Genomic DNA, 24,922 nt, shown 5'->3' with positions numbered 1-24,922 from the left:
ACACGTGCTGCGGGCTGCTCAGGGCACTCTAATGGGTGGCGTGCAACGGGCGCCCTCGACCTCTGGCGCTGTGGTGGGGGCCGGGGGCCGGGCCCAGAAGGAGGGCACCCTGGGGAGCGCGGCCGCGGCGGTGCAGGACCCGCCGGACCCAGGTCCGCGGCGCTGCCAGTCGCAGTGCCGCCCGCGATGAGCCTCTCCTCCCTCCACAGGCGGACGCCGCGGGCATGGACTATTCGTACGACGAGGACCTGGACGAGCTGTGCCCCGTCTGTGGGGACAAGGTGTCTGGCTACCACTACGGGCTGCTCACATGCGAGAGTTGCAAGGTGAGCGGGCAGCTGGCCGGCAAGGGACCGACCGGCGTGGAAGGCTGGCGAGCAGCCGGCGGGAAGCGGCGGAAAGCCCTGCTGGGAAGTGCAGGGAAGGGGAGACGGGGCCTGTCCCCTCCCACGCTGACCCCCTTCTCCCCCAGGGCTTCTTCAAGCGCACGGTGCAGAACAACAAGCACTACACGTGCACCGAGAGCCAGAGCTGCAAGATCGACAAGACGCAGCGCAAGCGCTGTCCCTTCTGCCGCTTCCAGAAGTGCCTGACGGTGGGGATGCGCCTGGAAGGTGCGCACGCCGCGCCTCCTACCCCTGACCTCTGATGGCAAGGGGCAGGGGGTGGGGGTGGGAGAAGGGGTGAGGGCAGGGTACCATAGGTCTTCTTAAAGTTTCTGGGGCCAGGCGATTAGCCCCTCATGTGACATTAGGGCCCCGATCTCTGTGGGGGAGGAGTGAGAACTGATGTCGGTCTGGGTGAAGGGATGCATGCGGGACCAGCCTGGGATGGCTTGAGAAGTATCTAAAAGTGAACCCCAGAGAGATGACCTTCTCCCCAGCCCTTGCGGGCAAGGTAGCACAGGGCAGAGCCCCACAGAGCTCCTCCCTCTGCCAGGAGTCTGTCACACCCCCACTGACATCCCATACCAGCCAGCGCCAAGGTTTTCAATACCTTTACTGGAGTTCAAGTCCCAGTGCCACCACTTACAGGCTGGGTGACATTGGGCAAGTTCCTTAACCTCTCTGAGCTGCAGACTCCCCATCTGAAAGATGGGCCTAAGAGTAGTGCCTTCCTCCTGGAGTTAGTGAGAGAATTGTATGAAAAGCTCCTAGCGTGGTGCCTGGCACGTAGAAAATGCTCAACAGGTTAGCTATTACTGTTATTCTTATTTATGTTATTATCTGTCCAGCATCACTGTGCAGCCTGCACTCACTCAGACCACCCATCTGTTCGTCTGTCCATCCATCCACAAGATTCACTCAGTTCATTCACTCAGCAGGTTCTTAGCCAGGCCCTAGAGGGCTGGGGAATGGAGAGCAATCGCCCCCAGAGAACCCAGGCCCATCCTTGTCTCCCCACCCCCACCCCTAGCTCTCTGTCCGGAGGGGAGGAAAAACATTTTAGCAGGAAAAACTCAAACTCTTTGAGGGTGGACAGTCATAGGCTTCCACCCTGCTGGCCCCAGCCGGGCTGTGTGCCGAGCAGGCAGCTGTTGGTTAAAGTTTTTAAACAAAGTAGAAGGCCCCTGGTGGCTCTGAGAGCTGCAGGCCATAAGTCCTGTCACCTAGAGGAAGGGCCCCTGATGGAAGGGGGGGTATCCTGTCCTGTCCCCAGAGCCCATGTGCCCAGCACCAGGTCCTGAGGGGCTCAGAAGAACTGGTTGTTGTGAGCAGCAGAAACCCCTCGCGGGGCCTGAGGGCGTGGAGCAGGGCTGCCCACCCCCATGGCAGGAAGATTGGCTGCATGGGCCCCGGAGACACATCCCTTGCTGAGCACCGCCCTCTCCCTCCTCCTCTCTCCCTTCTCCTGGAGCCCAGGGTGGGGTCCTGTCTGAGCAGGGGCTGGGGGCCACACTTCGGCTGCAGAGACACACCTGTTGGGTCCGGCTGGTGACACATTCTTGGCCAGGCGGAGGGACATCTGGTCAGCAAGGGAGGTCCCTTCCCGCCAGCATAGAGCCCCAGTCAGCCCTAAACTCAGCTTCAGATTTGAAGGCAGCGGCAGAAACCCGAGTCATTTTGCAACAGGGGTTCAACAGAGTCAGGCAGTCAGTCAAGAAGCAGCTGGACACTGGGGACCCACCTGTGAACAAGGCTGACCAGAGCCCACTTCCTGTCACCATCTCAGGCCCTGTGCTGGGCACCTGAACCCACTGCTGAGTCCCCAGAAGCTCTCAGCCTGGGTCCATGGTACAATAGCACTCAGCAGGACGAGAGTGGGCAAGAGACAGGACATCCGGGGCAAGAACAGTGGCTGCTGCCTGGGTGAATCCAGGAACACTTTGGGTGTTTAGTAGGCATGAGAGAAGGAAAGGGTTTGAGGCAGAAGGAATACCAAAGGCAGGGTGGAGGAAGTGCCAAGCAGAGGAGCAGAGAGATAGTAAGGTGGAGTGGAAAGAACACAGGGTCTCGTGAGGCGGGGGATGATGGAGAGGTGAACAGGGCCTTGAACGCCGGGTTAGGGAGATTGACTTCCTCTGAACGCCAGATTAAGGGCACTGGAGGAGCCATGAGAGGTATTGAGCTGGAGAGTGACCCAGTCAGATCGGTTTGGGGAAGAACTGTGAGTGGGGTGGTATGGCGGGTGGCCTGGAGGCGGTGAGCCTGCCCCTCTGCCTCTGCCCACAGCCGTGCGTGCTGACCGCATGCGGGGCGGCCGGAACAAGTTTGGGCCCATGTACAAGCGGGACCGGGCCCTGAAGCAACAGAAGAAGGCACAGATTCGAGCCAATGGCTTCAAGCTGGAGACAGGCCCCCCAATGGGGGTGCCCCCGCCGCCCCCTCCCCCGCCGGACTACATGCTGCCCCCCGGCCTGCATGCACCTGAGCCCAAGGGCCTGGCCTCTGGTCCACCTGCTGGGCCACTGGGCGACTTTGGGGCCCCAGCGCTGCCTATGGCTGTGCCCAGCGCCCACGGGCCACTGGCTGGCTACCTCTATCCTGCCTTCCCTGGCCGTGCCATCAAGTCTGAGTACCCGGAGCCCTACGCCAGCCCCCCACAGCCCGGGCCGCCCTACGGCTACCCAGAGCCCTTCTCCGGAGGGCCTGGTGTGCCGGAGCTCATCCTGCAGCTGCTGCAGCTGGAGCCAGATGAGGACCAGGTACGGGCGCGCATCGTGGGCTGCCTGCAGGAACCGGCCAAAGGCCGCCCCGACCAGCCTGCACCCTTCAGCCTCCTGTGCAGGATGGCTGACCAGACCTTCATCTCCATCGTGGACTGGGCACGCAGGTGCATGGTCTTCAAGGAGCTGGAGGTGAGTCCCTCCTCCCACCTGGCTGGCCACTGGTTCTGGGGTGTCCTCTCAGCTGCCCAAGTCTCAGTCTTGGCCACCCCTTGCGTGGGGCTCTCATGCCCACTGGCTTCAGGCCATGTCTAGGGACAGGGAGGCCACACTGGGGACATGAGGAGTGTTTCTGGTCCATCATAGCCTTCCTTGTCCCTCTCCCACCTCCTCACTCACCCCTCCCTCTTTCTCCTTCTCTGTTCCCTGAGTGTCTATCTCTCACGGCCTCTGGTTCTTTTATCTCTGCCTCTGCCTCTTTCTGTTGTCTCTCTCCCTGGTGTGCTATCTCTCTGCTTCCCTGTCTCTCTCTAGTCCCTTCAATCTTTGTCTCTTTCTCTCCCAGTCTGAGCCCCTGTCGACATTTATCTTTCTTCCTCTGAGAGCCTGGGCTCTCGCAAAGGACTAGCTCAGTCCCTGGGAGGCTGCCTCTGGTTGCCCCGGGCCAATGTCAGGAAGAGGGTCCAAGGCACCCTGTCCTCTCATTTGGAGAGGCCGCCACTCCCTGCTAGCCTCAGATATCACAGAAGGGGTCTTAGTATCTCAGAGTTTGGGATGCTTCTCCTTCCCAGCTAAGGTGAAAGATCTTACTGTCCCTGCATCTCTCATGCACGATGGTTAGTCCCACGTGTAAATGTGTGTGTCTGTGTGTGCAGGGAGTGCTAGGTGGGAGGGTAAGTGGGAGATTGCAGGGTCCGCCCCTCATCTTCCAGATGCCTCGGCTGCAAGGCCTTCCATTCCCCTGGGTTGAGGTACCTGCGGCTGAAGTGAGCAGGAAAGCAGCGGGAGAAACTAAGGCCAGACAAGGAAGAACTTCCCAATCATCCTGCCTAGTGGTTTGAAGCACCCGAAGACTGGGAGCTGCCCCTCTAGTGCCCTGGCTCCCTATGATCAGGGTTTCTGCCAACTTCAGAGGCCCCCCCCTTCCCCAAGCCTGGCCAAGCCCATCCTCCCTGGCCTAGACGGAGACATGATAGGCCTTTAGTTCAGGCCTATTGATGTTTGCCTTTCCCAGGTTAGTCCCCTTGGCTGTTCTGGGACTGGGTGTAAACAGCAGGGCCTGTTGCCCTCCCTGCTGGGGCCACTGCAGCCTTGAGTGGCATTGTCAGTGCTGATGCCACTCAGGCCTGGGCTTCCTCCAGGGGCGTGTGTCCGGATGGGCCAAGGGTACTGTCTGCAGGGGCTGGGCTGGGCATGGGGGTCAGGGGGGATAAGATGAAACCTGGGCACTGTGAACCCTCAAGGCATCGTGGAGCTGGGAGCCTGGGTTGCTCTGGGGCCCAGAGCAACCAAGCATTGGCCGTGACGCCTTCTGCTTCTACTGTGGAGGGCCTGTCGTGGCTGAGGTCTGGGGATGTGCCGGCTGTCTGTCATGGGGTGGGACTTCTCACCCCTGCCCCACCTCTAGGCCGACCTCATGGGTAGAACAAGAGGCAGGGCCTCAAACAATCCCATCTGCCTTCCACTCGTGGCTGGAGGCCCTGGTGGGGGAGGAAGATCCCAAGACCCTTCGGTTGGTTGCCAGCTTTCCCTCCAGGCTTCCCGTGAGCCCCCAGTGCAGAGGGGAGGAGGAGCAGAGCATTCCTGGCCTTCTAGAATCCTGGATCCAGGGGCAGGGCACTTCCTCTGGCCGCCTTCCTGGTCTCTCGGGGTTTTTCACGCAGGATGGGAAGGGCTTTTGTCCAAGCTTAGCTGAGTGTTTTTTCCTGCTTCTGGTTTCTCTGTGGTCCAAACCTTCCTGCTTCCCCTTCCCAGAGTCTCTGAATCAAGCCCAGGAATATGAACCATCGTTACCAGCCTCTGTAAAGAAGCCTTGTAGATAAGTACCAGCCCAGCCCTTAGAGGGCATCTCATCAGCCATGTGGAGCTTCTTTCCCACTGGTCCAATAAGCCCTGGACTGATGTCTATTTGCAAAGCCAGAGGTAGGGAAGCAGAAAAGTGTGAGGGGAGCTGAGTGACTGTTCTCTCTCTTTTTAAAAAATATTTATTTATTTATTTATTTGGTTACAGCAGATCTTAGTTGCAGCAGGTGGGCTCCTTAGTTGCAGCACATGGGCTCTTTAGTTGTGGCATGTGAACTCTTAGTTGCGGCGTTCACGTGGGATCTAGTTCCCTGACCAGGGATCGAACCCGGGCCCCCTGTGTTGGGAGCATGGAGTCCTATCCACTGTGCCACCAGGGAAGTCCCTGTTCTCTCTTTTGACTGACCATTCATTCCTCACCTCCGGGCAGGACACAGCAGACAGCAGAGGGGGCTCCCTGGCTCTGAGAGTGGGGCAGCCCTTGGCCTGTGCATAGGGACACTGAAATGAATTGGACCCAGGGGGCTGCCAGGCTAGAGGAAGAGACAGACATGCACATAGGTAATGCCAACACAGGGTGCCCGGGGCTCTGACAGCAGTAGAAAGGGGCCAAGGGAGACCAGCAGGAGAGCAAATGGCTCTATGTTAGAAAGTCAGGGAAGGTTTCTTTGATCTGTACCTCTCCAGAAAGCAGTCTGAGAAGGTTAAGGGCGTTCTGGGAAAGGGGACCGGAGAAGACCCAGAAGTGTGAAAAGGTACCATGTGTCAGGGGGTCTCAGGTGGTCCTATGAGGCAGGGCTGGAGAGGTAGGCAGGGTCGGAAGCAGAGCTTGGACTAGCAGTAGGTCCTTTGGCAGTGGGTGATGGACAGCCTGCCTGGGCAGGGCAGGCTCCCACCACAGAGCCTGAGATCTCCCCAGAGGCTTGCTCAGCCCTCTGTGATGCTGATGACGTCTTGCTGTCCAGGGGAAAGCCTGGGGTCTTTGCTGAGCTGATAATGGGGCTCCAGATGCCCTTTTGGGGTTGTCCTCCTCCAGCCTCTTTCCCAGCTTGGATGTCCCTCTGCCTCCATTTTTGTTTTGGGAGGTGGGGCAGGCCGTGTGGCATGTGGGATCCTAGTTCCCTGGCCAGGGATCAAGCCTGTGCCCCCTGCAATGGAAGCGCAGAGTCTTAACCACTGGACTGACAGGGAAGTCCCTCTCATGCAATCACGGTGTGTTAGATCTGACATGGTACAGAGGTTAGTAACATACACCAGAATCAGAGAGGCCCGTGTTCAAGTTCCATATCTGCCACTTATCTGGTGTGTGACTTTGGGCAAGTGACTTTACTCCTCTGGGCCTCATTTGTCCCTATCTGTAAAAAAGGGGGAGTTGAAATAGTAGCCACCTCATAGGGTTGTTGGAAGGGCTTAGTGAGCTAGGGCAGGTAAAGAATTTAGCACAGGGTGCAGCACCCAGGAAGTGTTCAGTGAGTGGGGGCAGCGGCTCCCTCCCTCGCTGGGCCCCTCTGCCGCTGTACCATTGAATCTAACCTTGCAGGCGGGTAGACAGGCCTGGCCAGGAAGAGGGAGAAAAGATACATCGTGTCCACACTCCTCTGAGCACTAGAGCTCTGGGAGAAGACGGGGGCCCACCTTGCCCTGGGCTTCCAAAGCAGCTTCATACCTGCAAGGTAGCAGAAACTCACCTGTACATACTGCTCAGTGGGGGCAGGGTGTAGGCCCAGGCAGGCAGCCTCTCTGGACAGTCGCTGGGAGGATGCAAGATAGGAATCAGGGAGGTGGAAGCAAGGGCCAAGAGTGCCTAATGACCCATCTTGACATCAGTTCACCCGTGACATCCAGCTCCGAGGCCCCGGATTGGCAACAGATTTAACTGCTTAGGTATATGGTTTCATTTAAGTGGCAGTAACTCTGTCAGTCCTGGACTGACAAATGACAGCCGGCCAACCACTCGGCCGGGAGAGCGCCATGGCCAGCCCGCGGCTTGTCAGCCACTGGAGAATTACAGAGCCCACTGGCCTTCGACCGCCAGACTGATCAGACCCCAGGGGGCTCCGGAGGGGGGCCTGCTGGGAAGGAGGTCATCTCGGCACACATAAATACCCTGTCTCCGAGGCAGGCTGCAAAGTGTCAAGGCTCCAGGAAGATTTGTGGCAGACCGGCAGGAGGGGTGGGCGGCTGGTGGGCCCGGCAGACAGGCCAGGCTGATGAGGGACCCCAGGGCTGAGACTGCACATGTCCTTGTTCCCAGGGTGGCAGGGCGGACTGAGGGTAGAGGAAGAACCTTTTGCTTAGGGAAAAGCCCACGGAAGGTGAAAACCAGCCCTCTTTGGTTAAGTGAGCCTCTTAGCCACCTGCTTTCCCATGGAGAGGGGCTGGCAGCTAGGGCCCTCTGGTTTTCTTTTAAATAAAAAGGGGAGTGTGTCTGTGTGTCTGTGTGTGTGTGTGTGTCTGTGTGCGTGTGTGTCTGTGTCCATCTGTGTGGGGAGTGTTTGGAGTTTGGTGTCTTTATGTGTCCATCCAGGGGAAGAGCTAGTAAAGAGTCTGGAAGGCACGATTGCTTGGCTGGTGGGGAGGGGAACCCGGGCCAGGGCAGAGTCCCCAGAATAGCTGACCATGGGTTCCCAGAACCCTTCACGACTGACACCGCTGTGCTCATATGTTTTCTCTAACCAAAAGAGGGAGGATTTATTTTTTTCCATTTCTCAGAATAGGAAATCAGGGCAGGAGAGGGTGCGTGGCTAAGTGGGAATCAGAGGGCACAGGGCACCAAAGCCCAGCCACCGTAGTGCATCTCTCTGCCCTGCACCCCTATCAGCCCCGTGGGCAGGGCTGCCCCCACTCCCGGGGTCTGAGGTCTGGGTACAGAGTCTGCTCCCAGGGCTCGGCCAGCCGGGTCACTGTGACCCCTTCTGCTTTCTGCCCAAAGCTCAGCCAGCTTATCTCCTAATTCTCCCCCTTATCTCTTGCGCTTCCACCTCCCCACCCCCTGTTCCTTTAATTCAGGCACAAGGGTGTCTGCTCCCTAGGGCCCCAATGGGTGGGGGGCAGAACCCAGCCCTGCACGTCCTCCCTTCCCCTCTGCCTCCATCTGGGTTGCCCAAAGTGGGCCAGTGCGACTCCCGGACCAGGCACCTCCTGCTTGGGCTCCAGGAGTGCCAACCCCCCCACCCTGCCCCCCAAGAAGACCAGCCCAGGCGGGTCGTCTGTGCAGAGCCCAGCTCCCTGCGGTTACCTGAGGGGAGCATCTGCTCCCTTATCTGTAGTGGGCAGGGGTGAGGAGTCCCGGGCGTGCTGGGAATGGGGCCTGGTCTAGGCTCTCACTGAGCCTTGCCTCCCTCCTTGGAAGCTGTGATGGGGAGGCTCTCTGGGGACCGGCCACTTCCTGAGGCACGATAAGGCGAGGTGTCTTTGCGATGCATCCCTGCCTGGTTCTTAGTCTCTCCCGGCCCCTCCCATCCAGGGCTACCTGTGGCTGAGCCTCGGGTCCCCCTGGCTGGGCTTGCTGTTCTGACAGTAATGGGGCTCTAGGACGGACCTTCTGCTGGGAGATGGATGGGGAGGTATGGGTTCTTGACACAGAGGGGAGGGGAGGAGGGGAGGGTGGGAGGCTGGGGACTCAGAGCAGGATAGAGGCAGACCCTTCCTCTTGTTCTCAGCCGTACAGGCTGGGGAAGCGCTGAGCAGGCGAGGCCTGAAGGAAGCCTGACAGTGTGTCCAGCTGCTCACTTTGCTCTTTGTCCACTTTTCTCTCCCTCTATCTGTCTGAGGACAGGCCCCAGGGCCACTCCCAGGAGAGGAGCAGAGCAGAGGGGAGGAGGGGGCTTCTAGCCCCCGAGAAGAGAGAGCTGTTGGTTAGGCCTGGGCCAGTTCCTTTTCAGGCCAGGGGCTGCCTGGACTACTCTGGTCTCCAGGTTGGGGGTTGTTCCTCCCAGACCCCACAGGTGTCAGGGAAGACAGAGGCATGAATGGTGCCATCAGATGTTACAGGTGCCATGTCCAGAGGATGGGGAGGGCTTCATGGGTGAGGTAGTGAGCCTGCCGTGAAATCTAGGGTGGCAAGGGTGGGTCTTCCTGCACACCTAGTGTCAAGAGCAGAGATGAGCTAGACAGACCTGTGTGACCTTGGGTAAGTTACTTGACCTCTCTGAGCTCATCTGGAAGTGCTCATCCTCTGGAAGAGCTCATCCTCTCTCCATGGATTGGGGATAACGCTAGTACCAACTACAAAGGCTTGTGGAGCTGCAGCACAGTGACTGTTAGCTATCGTGATTTGCACTCACTGTAGGGCATGGCCCAGGAAGGTGCCTGGAGGGTGCCCGTTGGGTCGATGGCAGCTGGCTGATGAGCCACAGATGCTGAAAGGGACTGGAGTCTGCACTATGTCCTCCTAGGATGACACGCTGCACCCAGCGCAGTTCTGAGCACCCAGAAGTGTTCAGTATTTGTCACTATGGAGAGTTGTGGACCGAGAATGCCAGCCGTGGCCCTGGCCTGGCTCTGCCTCTCTGTGACCCCAGGAGAGTCCCTTGCCCTCACTGGGTGGCAGATTCTTCATCCGGAAATAGGAGTTTAGGCCAGGAGATCCCTAAGGGCCCTTCTGGCTCTGGCATCCCATGGTCCTGAGTCCCACTTGTCATCGTCACGAGGGTCTACTCTTGCCATGCTAGAATGTGGCGATCCCCCAGACTGGAGGATAGTCCCTGCCCTCACACTGAGCGCCCCTCAGTGCAGCCTGGGGATTCAGAATCGGCCCCATGTGCCCTTCTATTCCTGCTTCTCATGTAGACCGTTGCCAGCCACCTGCTCATTCCCTGGGCCGGACCTCCTCTCTTCCCATGAACTTCAAAGCTCTGCACAAGACTGCGAGGAAGCCCTCTGTTTTCTCTACATGGCTCCTTTTTGAGTGATTGAGGCTGCTAGAGATGTGACCACAGGCCAAATGGGCACAAGGAAAAATTAATACTAATCTTCCCTTGCATTTAAAGGAATCCTTCACAAAGCACTTCCGTAGACATTATTCTGTAACATTTATTGGGGGCTTAATATGTGCCAGACCACCTTCTAATACTTTGCCCACTCTCCAGATGAGAAAACAGAGGCCCAGAAAGGTTACAGAACTTGCTTAAGGTCATACAACTTGTAAGAGGCAGAGCCGGGGCCTGAGCACCTCCGTTAGACCCTCTTATTATTTTGCTAGACCCCTGCCACACTTTGATGAAGAAGACACATGGGTAAACTGGACACAGAGGTTGGGCAGCTTGCCCAGGTCACATACCCAGTTGAGCTGCTGAACTCAGAGCTGGGAGGAGGAGGGGCGAGGGGACGGTCCCCAGCTGGACCGTGGCTGGACCCTGGACCCCTGTGTGCCTCTTCCTTGCAGGTGGCCGACCAGATGACACTACTGCAGAACTGCTGGAGCGAGCTGCTGGTGTTCGACCACATCTACCGTCAGATCCAACATGGCAAGGAGGGCAGCATCCTGCTGGTCACTGGGCAGGAGGTGACCAGACCCTACTGCGCCCTGTCCTGACCCCCCAGCACACACTTCCAGAATTCTGGGCCCAGAAGAGGTCCCAGGCCTCTCCAGGGCTGGCCCTGGGCACCACTGAATATCAGCCCTTTCCCCAGGTTCATGGGATACCCACCAGCCCGACCTCCCTCTGATCAGCCCTAGATTTGACCTTGAGAGGAACCAGGCCCTGGGAGCCCTGCTCTGGGGGAAGCAGCTCAGGGATGTGGGGAGGGTCAGGGAGGCTCTTGGAGGACGTGATGGTGGCGCTGGGTAGTGAAAGAGTAAATAAGGGCTGGTTGGGTAGTGACGGGGTGGAGGGGCAATCCCCACCTCCACACATGCAGAGGAGGTAGCACGGGCCAGGCTTAGAGAGGCAGGTTAGGACTGCTGCGCTGCTGGGGGCTGCCGGTGTGCTGGGACATGGGTTTGGGGGGCAGGTGCCCTGTTGGGGCTGGGATGAGGTGAGAGATAAGGCTGGAGGTGTGGCTGGGGGCTGGGATGGGCAAGACCTTGCAGGTTCTAAATCCTGAATGATGGATGGAAGGATGAATGGATGGATGGATGGTTGGATGGCTGGATGGCTGAATGGGTGGGCAAAGGGGTCTGGGCCCCAAAGAGGTCAGAGTCAGAATTTGGACACTCTTAGAGCAGGGAATTAGGGGCACTAGGATGGGAGGCAGGTGTGGTGGCTCCTGGAATCAAGCAGGGAGCATCAGAAGAGTTTTAAGTGGGGAAGGACACAACCAGGTTGTATATGAGGAAGCACATGGAGGGGGCAAGATGGGGGGTGAGGAGGAAATGAAGGCAGCCACCCGCTGCTCAGAACACTGGGGACCTGGGAGGGCACAATTCAAGGAGGAGGGGAGAGGAGGCATAGGGGAAATGGAGGGAAGTAGGGAGAAGGAAAGGGAGGTTGATGCCCAGGGTCTAGGCTGGTGGAGGGAGCGTCACTCCTGGGGGCATACAAGAGGAGTGGGTGTCATAGGTGCTTGGGGGGAGAGATTGGAGACTGAGGCCCTGCTCCCCACCCCCTACCTCCAACCCTTTGTCCTCATCCTCTGTTCTCACCTGGGTGTCTCAGGCCATCCAGGGCCAGCAGAATCCTGGTTGCAAGGATGTAACTTTGAGCCACCTGGGAGAGCACATGAAGGAGTCTGAGGTGTGAGTGTCGGCTCTGTCAACATGTGGATGGAAGCCTCTGAGGCTATGGGACAGTCCTGTGCGTGCGTGTGTGTGTGTGTGTGTGTGTGTGTGTGTGTGTGCGCCTGTATTTTATTGTACAAACATCTCCACACACATAAGTGGGTGGGTGTTGAGATCTGCCCGTCACCATGTCAGTGGGAACATATACACAGGCATGTGTCTGTGTTACCCTGTGATGTGACCCTACAAGGGTGTGTGTGTGTGTGTGTGTGTGTGTGTGTGTGTGTGTGTGTTCACGTCCTGAAGCAGGTGGACGAGGCTGTGAGTGTGTCCCTCCATGTGTGTGAACGTGAGCTGAGCTGTGGCCACATCTGCAGTCCAGGTGTCCATGTGTGGGCCCCGGGCGGTCATGTGGCCGCATCCACGCGGATCCAGGCACGGCTGCCCCGCCCCCCACCCAGCACGACGTGGTGCTCACTGCAGACGCCACACAAAACACAAAAGCTGCTTGTACCACTGGGCCTGGCGGCGGCTCTTTGTGCAGGAAGGACCCTTCAGCTCTCCCTCTGCACCCACCTGCCTGGTGTCGGCTCTGCGGCACGGGGGCCCTCAGCTCTGGGCCGGGCAGTGGGAGCAGAGCTGGGAGCCTGGGGGGGATCCAGGGGCCTGAGGAGGTGCCACGCCTCCCCCTCCCCACTTGGCTCAGCTCCAAGGCTGGGCACCCCTGACCCCCAGCCTCCGACCAGTGCCCCCTATCCACGCCCTCCCCTGGTGTCCCTGACCCCTGCCCTCTGCCCACCCAGGTGGAGCTGACCATGGTGGCCGCCCAGGCAGGCTCCCTGCTTCACAGCCTGGTGCTTCGGGCGCAGGAGCTGGTGCTGCAGCTGCACGCACTGCAGCTGGACCGCCAGGAGTTCGTCTGCCTCAAGTTCCTCATCCTCTTCAGCCTCGGTGAGTGGGCTGAGCAAGGCCTGGCCTGGGGGTAAGGAGGCGGGCGGGCAAGGAGACCCTAAGGTGGGGCTCTCCGATGGGGGCCTCTCTTAGTGAATAAAGGGGACCTGGCCCAGGGCCTGCTTCCTCTCTGGGCCTGAGTTTCTTTGTTTGGAAGGACAGAGGGCCAGGATAATGTCTAAGGATAATGTCTTGCCCTTGATGGGACAAGGAACCCTCCTGAGGATGTGGTAGATTGCCAGCTGATAGCCCTAGAAAAGTGCCGATGCCACCCCAGAAAATGTGATTTCAGGAGCTTCTGATTCCTGGCTCCCATCCTGAGGTCCCTGTGTTTCCTAATTCCACGCTCTAAGGGTGTCTGAATTCTGACTCTGAGCTCTTTGGGGCCCAGACCCCTTTGCCCATTCATTCATTCACTCATTCAAAAAAGACCCCAAATCTCTGTCTTCAAGGAGCTGACCTTCTGTTGGGGAGAGAGACAATAAGCATAATATGATTAGTAAAATGTATAAATTAGTGAAATGATTCGTAAAATGTATAGCCTGGAAGATTTAGGTAAGTGCTAGGGAGGAAAACAAAGCAGGGCAGGGGCAGAGGGCCAGCCCAGCCCGCCAGCTCGCCTGGCTCCCCAAGTGTCTGGTGTCTCCCTCCCTTTGCCCTCCTGACCCCGGCCCAGCCTGTGCCGCTCAGGTCTCCACCCTCCGTCTGAGCTCTCATCAGGTCAGCCTCCTTTTGCCCTCCTTCACCCAGCAAGCATGTCCAGTGCCCTCCCTGTGCCCAGCAATGCTGCGTTCACAGAGGTTTTCCCTGCTCTCAGGCGGCTCCCAGTCTGGGAGAGGCCTCCAGCCAGTGCCATCAGGGCTGAGACAGAGAGATGGGGAACCCAGGACGGGGAGCAAGGGATCTGCCTGGAAGGCTTCCTGGAAGGACATATGAACAGGGTCTTGGAGGATGAGTAGGAGTTTGTTGGGGGGGGATAAATCTTTTAGCAGAGGTGTAGATGGGATGGAAGGTTGGAACAGAGGGGCGTGAATGCCTTGTCACCTGGGGAGGGGGCAGGATCGAGACGCTGTCTTTGTGGCAGATGGCATCACAGCCACAGTCTGGCAAGGGTGTGCCTGCTCAAGAGTGGGGGCAGCTGGGGAAGCAGCGGGTAAGAAAACAAGCTGGGAGGGGGTGATTAGTGACGTACTGACTGGGGGAAGCCCTGTGTTCAGGCCGTGGCCGTGTGACTGGGTGCCTGGGCTGGGCCTCCTGACTCTGCTGGCACAGCAGCTTGGTAGCTGGAGGGTGTATCGGCAAGGCTGCAGGGGTTGGTAGGGGTCGAGCATGCTGGGGGGTGGGGGCTGAACCTTGGGCAGCCAGTTAGGAGCCTGAAGCCCTTGGCGGGGCCTCAGGGACCTGGGCCAGGCTGGCTCCCGCTGGGGAAGCCCCCTTCCTCCTCTGCCTGCAGTGGTACCCTCCTCCCAACCTCAGTTTCACCAGAGCCACGGATGTGTGTGGTTTGGGGTGTGCAGGGTCCAGGGGTCATGTGTGTGTCTGTGCCTTAGTTTCCGCGCATGTATAGACTGTGAACTTTTATGGGCTAGTGGGATTTTATGTGTCATGTGGTGTGAGCAATCTGTATATAGCTGAGTGGTGACTGGGGAGATGTGGAGATGTGAGGGATTTGAGGGGTGTGCTTGGGACACATTGTATTGTAGTGTGGGTTCTGTGGTGGTGTGTGAGGTGACAGTTCTTGACCTGACCGCCGTCAAGAGGCCACTAGGAGGTCTTGGGGAGGGTGGGGCTGCCAGCCACCAAGTTCCTTGGCCAGGGCTCCATCTTGGTGCCCCCTGCAGAGTAGGGACCGCGTCTTGGCTCTCCAGACCACCCGGGGCCCCTCTTCCTACCAAAGCCCCAGCGCTGGGGACTGCCAGGCCCGGCACAGCCTTGGCCTCCACCAGGTGATAAATCCAGGACTCCTCCTTCTGTGGGGTGTAGGGAGGACATGAAGGCTGAGCCCAGCCCTCTTCTCCTGGGTCCAGGCAAGGGGCTGTACTCAGAACCATGAGTGCACAGCCCCTCCTGCACGCCAGCCTTCATCCTGTTTTCCAGAGGAGGCAGTTGGGGCTGGGAGACTGGGAGTGTCTACAGTGCTCGGCTGGAACAGGCTGGAGGGGGTGGGACGGAGGAGTGGGAGCGTGCACGTGTGTGCACACATGCGAGGCAGGGTGGAGCAGTGGTTAGGAAAGGGGACTAACGATGGGCCACCTGGATTCTAAATCTAGACTCTCTCTCTGCTTGTGGGCCCTTGAGCAAGTCACTCCCCTCTCTGAGCCTCTATTTCCCCATCTGTAGAATGAACATCATAAGCACCTTTAACTTGCTATGAGATTTAATGAGAAAATTCCCCAAAATGTTCAGAGCATGGCCTGGCCCCTCAGAGTATGCATCAGTATCGTTTCTATCATAGCCATCATTAAGTTCACGAGCAAATGAACAAGTTAGTGAATGAAGTGAAGGAAGGAATGAGTCCCTCTCTGTCTTTATTGCACACTGTGTGTCTGGCACAGTGCATTGTCTTTGGGGACAGTGACCCTCAGGGTGGGGGCCAGAAACTCTAGTGGTATTGGGGCTGTGAGGGGAGAAGACCCGGGACCCAGGCCTGTCCGAGCTCGTCGGTGTGCAGTGACAGGAGCCCAGGGGAGCCACAGGGGCCACTGGCTGACAGGTTCCAGGTGTGGAGAGGAGCCTGGGCAGTCCAGTGTGATCAGGGCTGGGCCAAAGAGGAGAAAACAACTATGCCTAGGATATCAGGGAAGTCTGCTTGGAGGAGGGGCCTCTGAGCTGGGCCTTGTAGTATGAGCAGGAGTGTTCTGGGTGAAACAAAGCAAGCAGCAGCAAGGGCATCCCAGACTGAAGGAACAGCTTGTGCACAGGGATGGGTGATCCTGAAAGTCTGGAAGTACCTGTGGGGCAGGGAGAGGGTGAGGAGGAGGCTGGAGAGGTGGGCAGGGGCTGAGCTGCGCAAGGCCTTGAATGCCAGGCCAGTACGTTGAACCTTCTCTGGGGGAGGATTTTCAGCAGGGAGAAACATGATCAAGTTTGCATTTTGGCAAGGGCCTTCCAACTGCAGCATGGGAAAAGGATGGCATGTGGCAACGCAGAGCCCTGCAAGAGGCTAGACATGGGGCTGGGGTGAAGTGGATAAATTTGGGCAAGACGAGGGGGAAGATTTGCCCAGAGTCTGGAAGGTGGGAGGGGGCTACTCCCATGATCCCACCCAGACCACCAGAGCTGGGTCCCCAAGGGAACTGGGACGCAGAATGGGGTGGCCACTTGCCCCTAGTCCTCCAGCTGGCATGCTGGGCATCACCCCGGGGCGGCGCCTCCCTGGGCTGCTTCAGCCTGAACTTGTGTGACGGCTGTCCCCCAACCCCTCCGCCCTTCAGCCCGCTCAGCGCCTCCTTCTTGCCTGCCTCCACAGAAGGGTGCCATTTGGTGTCTAAATAGCCGGCTCAGGCAGGCGCGAAGGCAGGTAAGGAGGTTTAATTAAAATTAGTGCCTCTCTCCTGGCAATCACGGTGTTTATGAAGATGGGCCCGGCTGGCATTGTTCTGCAGAGGACTTAATCGAAGCTTAATGGATTGACCTAACATTCGATTTCCTGACTTGCATTGAGGCGGCGGCAGCAGCATTCCCTTAAGCGTTTGCAATTTACCCACTGCTCGCGCCAACAAAAGGCGGCCTGAATAGCAGCCCCACTCGAGGGGCCATTGTGCGCGGGGGCGCCTGCCTGAGTCACCGCTATTGGGACAACATTCTTTATGCCTCGCTGGAATGAAAGGATTATTCAAATATTCAATTAAACCGTGAAAAGGGGGCTTTTCTGAGAACCTGGGGGCCCCCGGCGCTGCAGAGCTAGCGGGCTTCTCTCGGAGGTGGGGTTGCCATCTCCCAGCCCCCTCCTACTTCCCACCCCCCGGATTGCTGGGAGCTGAGCAGGCCCGGCTCCAGCCTGTGGTGGCTCAAGGCCCAGAGCTGGGCAGATGAGGTCCAGTTCTTGGGTGCCCTGAGAGGCGGAGATTAATTTGCCCCCATTTTGCAGATGACGGGAAACTGATGCTCAGACCGGGGAAGGGACTTGCCCCGGGTCACCTAGCTGGTGGTGGAGCTGGGGTTTGAGCCTCTGACGCACGAAGGGGGCATCTCCAGGTTTGTGTGTCTAAGGAAGGAAGGGCGTGGTGTCCCGAGGGATGCTGGCTCTGTCACATCCAGCATCCCAGAGAATCTTCACGACAGTCCCTTTAGAGGCAGGCTGGGAGAAGGGGCGTGACTTGACCACATTCCTCTCCAAGAGGGTGTCCAGAGTAGCCTTCCTGGGGAAACCAAGGACCCCAGGCTTGGTGGCCCTTGGACAGGACTCCTGAGTTGGATGGAACATAAAGTCATCATGTCATCTAATCCCCCAGGAACCAGGGTCCAGGCTTGACCCCGCATCCAGGCCTGACCCCGCCTCTGCTTGCCCATAGTGCTTTGGAGCCAGAGAGATGTGGGTTTGAATCCCGGCTCTGGTATCTGTTGTGTGCTCCAGGCCTGCCCCACTGTCGCCCGTGCATGGAAGACGCCCTTTCCGGCCTGCCTGGGTGTCTGTGGGGATTAAGTGATGGCGGGGGTGGGGGCGGGGAAGGTGCAGCAGGTGCGGGGGGGAAACGGCTCTCCTGTCTTGTACTGTAGTGGCCAGGGCTCAATTAGTGACCGTGCTTCTCGCCCCCAGCCCTGTAGCCCACTTTGTGGGGGCAGTGGGGGTCTCCAGCCTCCCGAGAGCTGCAGGACCCGTAGAGCTGCTAGGAGGGGGGTGTCCCTGAAGGCTGTCCTTGTTCTGCACCTCCCCACCCTGCACTCCGCCCTGCTGTCCCTGTCACACTGCTGCTGGGAACAGTAAATCCTGGTAAAGCCGAGGCTCTGGTTGGTCCTCCCCAGCCGCCTCCCACTCCTGCCTCTACTGCAGCATCTTATCCAGTCCTCCCCGCACCCTCACCTGTTTCTTCTGGGCCCCTTTACTGCTGTGTGGCCTTGAGCTGGTCCCTACCCTTCTCTGGACCCCCAGCCTCCTATTGTAAATTGTCAGAAGACAAACAGGAGAACTGCCCTGGGGATGGTGGGGACTGAAGGTAGATTGGGATGGAAAGAGATTGGGAAAGGGATGGGGCCAGTAAGCACCTCTTGCCCCCAGGGGACGCTAGTTAGGTGGGGAGACTTCCCATGACCTTTGAGTTTATTTGGAGAGGGCCAGGCTAGGGAACAGGGCTGCTATGTACAGTTGGACAGGTTGTTTCCTGAACAAGGGCACCTAGACAGGGGAAAGGTAGAGGCTGAAATCCAGCCCGCATGCCCCTCACCAAGCTGTCTTTCTGTGGACATGGGGGACCTTCTTTCTAATTGGCACAAGGTGCCTTATGGGCTAATGGTGATCCTGGGGAGGCCAGGAAGAATATGACCCTGGCTCACTTACTGAATGAGGTGAGGGGGATGGGGGCGAGGATGGGGGGGAGGCCCAGATCCTGCCATACGCCCTGGGTCCAGCTTGGGTTTCCCTAAATCCGACTTTGGACAACACAGGCCTCAGCGGGCATGCTGGGGGCGGCTGGGGATCAGGGTTGCCAGGAGCATCCAGCCCTCCTGGCGCAGTGGGTGTTAAGAGGGATTAGAAGGGCCAAGGCCTGTGCCTGCTGGGCTCCGGACTCCCCCGCAGCAGCAGGGCTGGGAGTGATGGGAACGCAGGGGAAGTGGATGGACGACCATCTTCTGAACCGCTGGACGACGCATCCCAGGCCTGGCGGGGCTCGGAGCGGGGGATGGGGACAGGTTCTGTGGATTCCTGCTGACTTTCAGCCCCTAGACAGGGCACCAGCTGGAGATGCTGCCCAGGAGCTGAAAAAAGCCTGCAAGCAGTGATGAGGACTCCTGTGACAGGAAACTGGCCCTCCATGGGCACCCCTGGGGGCCAGGCACCTGTGCAGTGCCCTGGCACCGGAGCTCCCCCCGCTGCAAGGTGGGCACGGCCCCTTTCGTAGAGGAGGAAGGCCTTCAGGTCTGGAAAGGACAGGGCACAGGCCACCGATTCTAAATGGTGGGGCTGGGATTTGAACAACCATCCACTTCACGCTAAAGACACTTAATTTTTATTTCTTCACTGAACCTCCAGGACAGGGGATGCATTAATCACACTCCTCTGTCCCTGGTACAAATGATGGTTGGTCCACGCAGAGCCACCCACCCGCCTCTCCCTCCCATCACCAACCATCCTGTTTACGTTTAACTCGGCTCTTCTTGTTTGTCTCTGTTCTTACACAATGTGCATGCTTTGTGCGCTAGTGTTTTTCATTTAAGTAGGTGGCTTTACCTTATAGATCTCATTCTGGATCTCCCTTTTTTGCTTTTCATTTTATTTTTTGTTTTTTTTCCCACTCAGACCCATGCTTTTAAAAGTCCGTCCATTTGCTCAGTACTGTGTCTGCTCCATTGCTTCTGTCTACTGCACAGGACTCCCGGGGATGCAGCCACCACCTGGCCATCCAGGCCACCTCCCCATCACCGTAACTATTGTTGCAGTGAACGTCCACGACCCCATGAGAAAATTTCCTTGGGGTACCAGAGCCTCTTGATTGGTCAGAGCATGGACCAAAGGAGCGCCTGTCACTCTCTAGAATGGGGGATGGGACCCCTCCGCTCACAGTGTGCCTCTCTGGTGATGGTGCCGATGGGGGATAGCGATGATGGCGGCAGGGTGGTGATGCTGATGGTGCCTACCCCGGGGATGATGGCAACAGGATGGTTTTGACCATGGGGCTGGGGATGGTGGTGTTCCTGGACGTGGTGAGAGTAGGAGTAATAATAACACTAACACACTGAGTCTTATGAAGTGCCAGACACTGTTCTTCTGAGCACTTTCTACATATCAACTCCCTTAATTCTCACAACAATCTTGTGAAGTAGGCACTACTGCCACCCTGTTTTGCAGATGAAGAAATTAAGAGGTTAAATAACGTGTCCAGGGATGCACCTGGTGAGGTTGGCAGTGGTCTTGGTGATGACGGTGGGGTTGATGACAATGGCAGCAGTGGTGGTGACAGGTGCTTGTGGCTGGGTGGTCAGTGGTGGCCGTGTGTGTGATAACCGTAGGGATGTTAGTGTCAGTGACTGCTGCTGATGGTGGTGTTCAACCAAGGTGTTGATGGTGATGGCGACCATGGTGGTGACGGGAATGACGGTGGTTTGATTGTTGATGGCAGCAGTGACCACGTGTGTGAAAACCAGGGATGCTGGTATCGGTGACTGATGCTGGTGGCAGTGTTCATCAACAACGGTAATGGCGCCATGGTGGTGACGGGGAGGCTGTGGTTCGTTGTTGATGGTGGCAGTGCCCATGTCTTTGGTGATCATAGGGATGTTGGCGTTGCTGATGCCAGTGACGGTGTTGATGATGTGATGGGGCTGGTGAACGGCTCCTCCCTTTGCAGATGTGAAGTTCCTGAATAACCACAGCCTGGTGAAGGACGCTCAGGAGAAGGCAAATGCCGCCCTGCTCGATTACACCCTGTGCCACTACCCGCACTGTGGAGACAAGTTCCAGCAGCTGCTGCTGTGCCTGGTGGAGGTGCGGGCACTGAGCATGCAGGCCAAGGAGTACCTGTACCACAAGCACCTGGGCAACGAGATGCCCCGAAACAACCTGCTCATCGAGATGCTGCAGGCCAAGCAGACCTGAGCTTGGGCCAGTGACGGGGGGGAAGTGGGGCCGGGGCCGGGGGAGGGGCCGCAGCACCCCTGTGGTCTCCAGATGGTTTATTTTATTATGCTGACCCAGGACCCCAGCACGTAGGCCCCTGCCCCTGCGCTCTCTGAAGCCCTGCGTTTGGGAAGGTGGGTGAAGGTGGGCAGGGCCTGGCTGAGGTGGGGTGGTCTCCACTAACCACTGGCACTTGCCTGCCACTCAGAGTGCCCCAAGGAGGTGGCTGCTAGCCACTCCCTCCCTCCCCCTGCTCCCAGCTGTCTGTCCTGGAGTCTGGCGCACAGGCCCAGGGAGGGGGTTCGGATTCCCTGGTGGGCCTCAATGTCCCTTGAGTCAGAGGTCATCCCTTCCCCTTCTCCTGGAAACAGAGGCAGAGAGAAGTTGAGCGGACATCAACTGGGGGGGAGAGGAGAGGAGAGGGTCTCCAGAACTCCCTCACAGAGACCAGGAGGGAAGCCCTCTGTTTTGTAAACCAGGGATAACAGAGTTTGCAAAATTAGGCAAGGGACTGTTGGGCCCTAGAGGATACTGGGAGACTGGTTAGGACCCAAAGACCTCCTCCCTAAACCTTCTATCCCATCTGACGTCTGCAGGGGAGAATTTTGACATGTTATCTGCAAAGAATTTTGCTGCAATCATCTTTCTAACCCTTTCCCGGCAGGGGAGAAGTTTGGCACAATCGACGTTCTAGCCCCACCCACGGTTGGCCCTCCAGGCTGGTATTTATCTGCAAAGCTGTAGTCAAGAAGTTTTTTGTTTGTTTTTGTTTTATTTGTTTTTTAATTTAGATACTCCTTGAAAGGTGTGTATGTGGAGGGGCAGGGGACAGATTTGAGGTCTGAGGCTGGGACTGGGGATTAGCAGCAAGACCAGCCCATGGATTCTTCCCAAACACCCTCATACCACGTACCCATGGGTGGTGCTGGGTCATTATTTCTGAGCCCTCACTCCAATCCAGAGGAGAGCTTGCCCCCCCCCTCCGCCCCCAGCCCACTAGAGGACCAGCAGCATGGCCTGCGGGGGGCTCAGAGTCTCTGTGGGTGGGAAGCCGGGTGATCTTGGGGAGGGTGTATGGGTCTCCAGATCAGGGACATTGCTGATGAGCCGTCTTTCACTGGCCCCTCCCATTGGGTTCCTTACTGTACACCCTTGAAGCTGGGCCTCAACTCCCTGGCCTCAACTCCTGTCCTATGTCCTGAAAGACACTCTGCAGGGCCAGACACAGGGGAGGGGCCTCAGCTGTCCTCTGTCGCCGGGCTGGGCATCCGCTGTCTGTCCTGCTTCCACGTTGCCATTGCAGCTTGCGCTGAGCTTGCCCAGCTGGAGGTGACTGGGCATCCCCGCCCCCGCCTTCGACCACCCTGTCTCAGTCCCCACCCCTCCCCCCTGAAACGTGTACCCCTGGCCAGGCTGGCGACTCCCAGCCCCCAAATGAGAAGTGCCCTTAAGGCCCCCACAGTGCCCGCAGCCCTGGAATAAATTTTGCAATTAGTTTCCAGCTACCTTTGCCTATTTACATTCTAGGGCCCAAGGAGAGCCTCCTAAGTGGGTTTGGGTTGTCTAGGGCGGGGCCAAGCGCCGAATGGGACGAAGGCAACACCTAGGTAACTTTTGGTTCCAAACTCGGGGGAGGCAGGATGGGGTGTGAGGGCCAAGGTGGGGGATACCAGGCACTGCTGGGGGCCCTTTGGGCCCCACCTCATCCCTGGGGCCCTGCCAACCCTGGGAGGCCTGGGAGATGCTTGGGCTTTCTGGGGCCTCAGCCTCAGTGCCACCCTGGCGTGCATCTCAGCTGCCGTCTTGGGCAGAAGGCAACAGTCATTTAATGAGCATCTACAGTGTGCCATCCATCACTTCACTGTCCCTGCAGTAGCCTGAGAGGCAGGGGTTATAATCCAGAAGAGGCACTTGGCAAGGGCCCTTAGTCGGCCATCTGGTGGGGCAGATTCAAACCTGGATCCACCTGACTTCAGGGCACTGGCCCTTTCCTCTCTGTCCTCCGGTGGCACACCCACAGGCCCCAGGCCTGGCCCCTCTCACCTGCTTGGTGGCAGCAGTGAGCACAGCCAACTCTGAGGACTGCTTCCTCTGCTCCGGTGCCCTTCCAGGACTTCGCCTGCCTTGTCCACTGGTCTTGTCCCATCTGCTCTTCGCAGCCACTTCGGTAGGTGACAGCCCCAGATTACAGATGAGGAAACTAAGGTGAAGTGTCCTGTCCAAGGTCACACACTGAGAAGGGCCAACCATGATGCAAACTTCCATCCCCCTGACACACCTTGACCAACTAGTTTATCTCCAGAGCCGCTCCTGCTCCTCTGTACAAATTAGAAAAAGGCACTCCTTCTAGGGTGAGGCAGCCCCAGGCACACAGCTTGGCAGTGGCTTAGGCAAAGGGAAAAAGCCTCCCTCTCCCTCTCGGCAGCTCCAGAAGCAGACACCCTGGTTCCTGCCCCTGCCTGCGGACCGTTCAGTCTTGTAGGAGATTACCTTAATCAGATTGTTATCTGATGTGATACATCATGTAACTGCACAAGATAAGGAAGTGATTGATTCTGCTCCTGGGGGGACAGGAAGTCTTCATAGCCGACGTGTCATCCAAACTGGGTTTTGAAGGATGTCCAGGGGTTCGCCAGCTAGATAAGAGTTGGGGTCAGTCCAGGCAGAGGGAACAGTGTGAGCAGAGGGATGGAGGGGTGTCAACCAGCGGTGTTTGGGGACCTAAGAGAAGTTATTTTGGCTGAAGAGTAAAGACAATGTGTTGAGGGGGAGGAAGAGTATGGAGCAGGGGGTGGGGAGACTGGAAAGGACTCCTTGGTCCCAACCCTGACCGCCTGCCTGCCCCCACCCCCCACCGCCCATATGATTAGTCTGGGAGGAGGCAGGGGCCCTCTGGTGGTGAGGGGAAGGAGTCAGAGGACACTGCAGGTGCAGAGATTAGGGGCCACCAAGTGCCTAGCCCAGTTCAGTGCCACCTGCCTGCTGCCCCTCCAGGCCCCGGCCCCTCCACTCCTGCCCCACAGTAGCGGGCAGTGGGCTTTGCCTGACCTGCCGGGGCTGAGCACCCCGGTGGGTGAACCTCAGCAGTGGTGCCCAGCCTGCCACTCCTCCCTGGGGGTACTGCTGCATCTTCCCCGAGCAGGCAGGAACTACGCTCCTCCCCACGGAGGCCTGCTGTCTTTTCTTGCTGCCTGGGGCCTTCAAGGCCTTAAACTCGCCTCCACTGTACGCACAGTCCCCTGCACATCCTTCTCTGGCAACAGCTGACTTTTCCCGAGTGCCTGTGTGTGCCGGGCACTTGGACTAATACACAGGACAGCCTCATGTCACCTGCGGAGTGGGCCAGATGTCCCCCATTCTGCAGACGATGCACTGGGCTTCCAGAAGTTCAACAGCAGCCCCCATGCCCAGAATGAAATACCCAGACCCCTGTGCTGTGTGGTGGGTTAACTACACCCTAGACAGATTTTGTCCCAGACTCAATGCAGGTGGGCCCCAGGGTGAAAGTGACCCTGAGGCCGTAGAGGGATCTGGGAGCAGCTTGTACCTTGATGGGTCTCTGGGCTTCTTCTCATGCAGCCCTGCCCCACCTCCACTCACCTGCAGCTGGAGTGGCTACCTCTCCTCCCTCCCCCCAGGGAGGCTGCTCTGACGCTCCTCAGCTGTGCCACGTCCTCTGGCAGCACTGGCGCCCGGCTGAGGTTAGCAGGACCGTGTTAACAGCCTCTGCACCCCACGTCCCAGCCCCTGGGCCTCTCCTTCACCTGGCCCCTACCTTGGGGCCCATCCTGGTGCCAAGCCCTAACACATCACCACTGCTGCTCACCTTAGCTCTGAAACTGGCTCTACCCAAGAGGAGACGGGGACTCAGAGAAGAATCTTGCTCGAGGCCACAGAATCAGTGGTGCCAGGACCTGGTCCCATAGCCAGATTCTGAGTTGGGGTCCTCTCGCAGCATGACACATCAGACCTGAAGCCGTTCCACCTGCCCTGGTGCCTCCTCCGAGCAGTCTGCCTGGATGGCTCCCACTCACAGCGACTGCCACCCCCTGACCTCTATGTTACCCAGCCGGGGAGACCCAGGTATGAGTCGTGGAGACCTTCTCTGAACCTCAGTTTTCTTTTCTGTACAATAGGGGTGATGGTGGTCTCAGGGCTGAGGTAAGGACCTGCAGCTCTAAGGCAGTACAAGGCTTAGCACCAGCCAGGTACACAGTAGGTGTTAATAAGTGTTGGCTGCACCTGCCCTGATGGTGAAGCTGGGTCTGTCTTGAGTCTCAAAGCCAAAGTGGCAGCTTCCCTTGTCCCTCCCTCCTCCCAGGGAGACTGGCGTCCTGTCCCCCTTTGCAGGCCAGGGTGACCCCCAGAGAAGGAAAGGTCACTACAGTACCATTTATTACCAGAGACC

At 58.1% G+C, this 24,922-nt stretch overlaps 1 protein-coding gene across 1 annotated transcript; it reads left to right on the top strand.

Annotated features, from left to right (window-relative positions):
* The first annotated feature begins 224 nt into the window (after positions 1–224).
* Positions 225–20,493, top strand: NR5A1 (nuclear receptor subfamily 5 group A member 1). Its single transcript, XM_059926568.1, has 6 exons — positions 225–326; positions 473–614; positions 2,673–3,298; positions 10,515–10,634; positions 12,593–12,740; positions 20,246–20,493. Exons 1-6 carry the CDS (start codon positions 225–227, stop codon positions 20,491–20,493), a joined length of 1,386 nt encoding a protein of 461 aa, XP_059782551.1.
* The last annotated feature ends 4,429 nt before the right edge of the window (positions 20,494–24,922 follow it).

Source organism: Balaenoptera ricei, chromosome 6, assembly GCF_028023285.1.
Source record: "Balaenoptera ricei isolate mBalRic1 chromosome 6, mBalRic1.hap2, whole genome shotgun sequence".
Classification (NCBI taxonomy): Eukaryota; Metazoa; Chordata; class Mammalia; order Artiodactyla; family Balaenopteridae; genus Balaenoptera; species Balaenoptera ricei.
This window is presented reverse-complemented; position numbering and strand designations above follow the sequence as displayed.

Coding starts and splice junctions, on each gene's coding strand:
- NR5A1 (XM_059926568.1), top strand. CDS start 225: ATGGACTATTCGTACGACGAGGACCTGGACGAGCTGTGCCCCGTCTGT. Junction 10,635..12,592: donor TGCTGGTCACTGGGCAGGAG/GTGACCAGACCC, acceptor CTGCCCACCCAG/GTGGAGCTGACCATGGTGGC. Junction 12,741..20,245: donor CCTCATCCTCTTCAGCCTCG/GTGAGTGGGCTG, acceptor CTCCCTTTGCAG/ATGTGAAGTTCCTGAATAAC.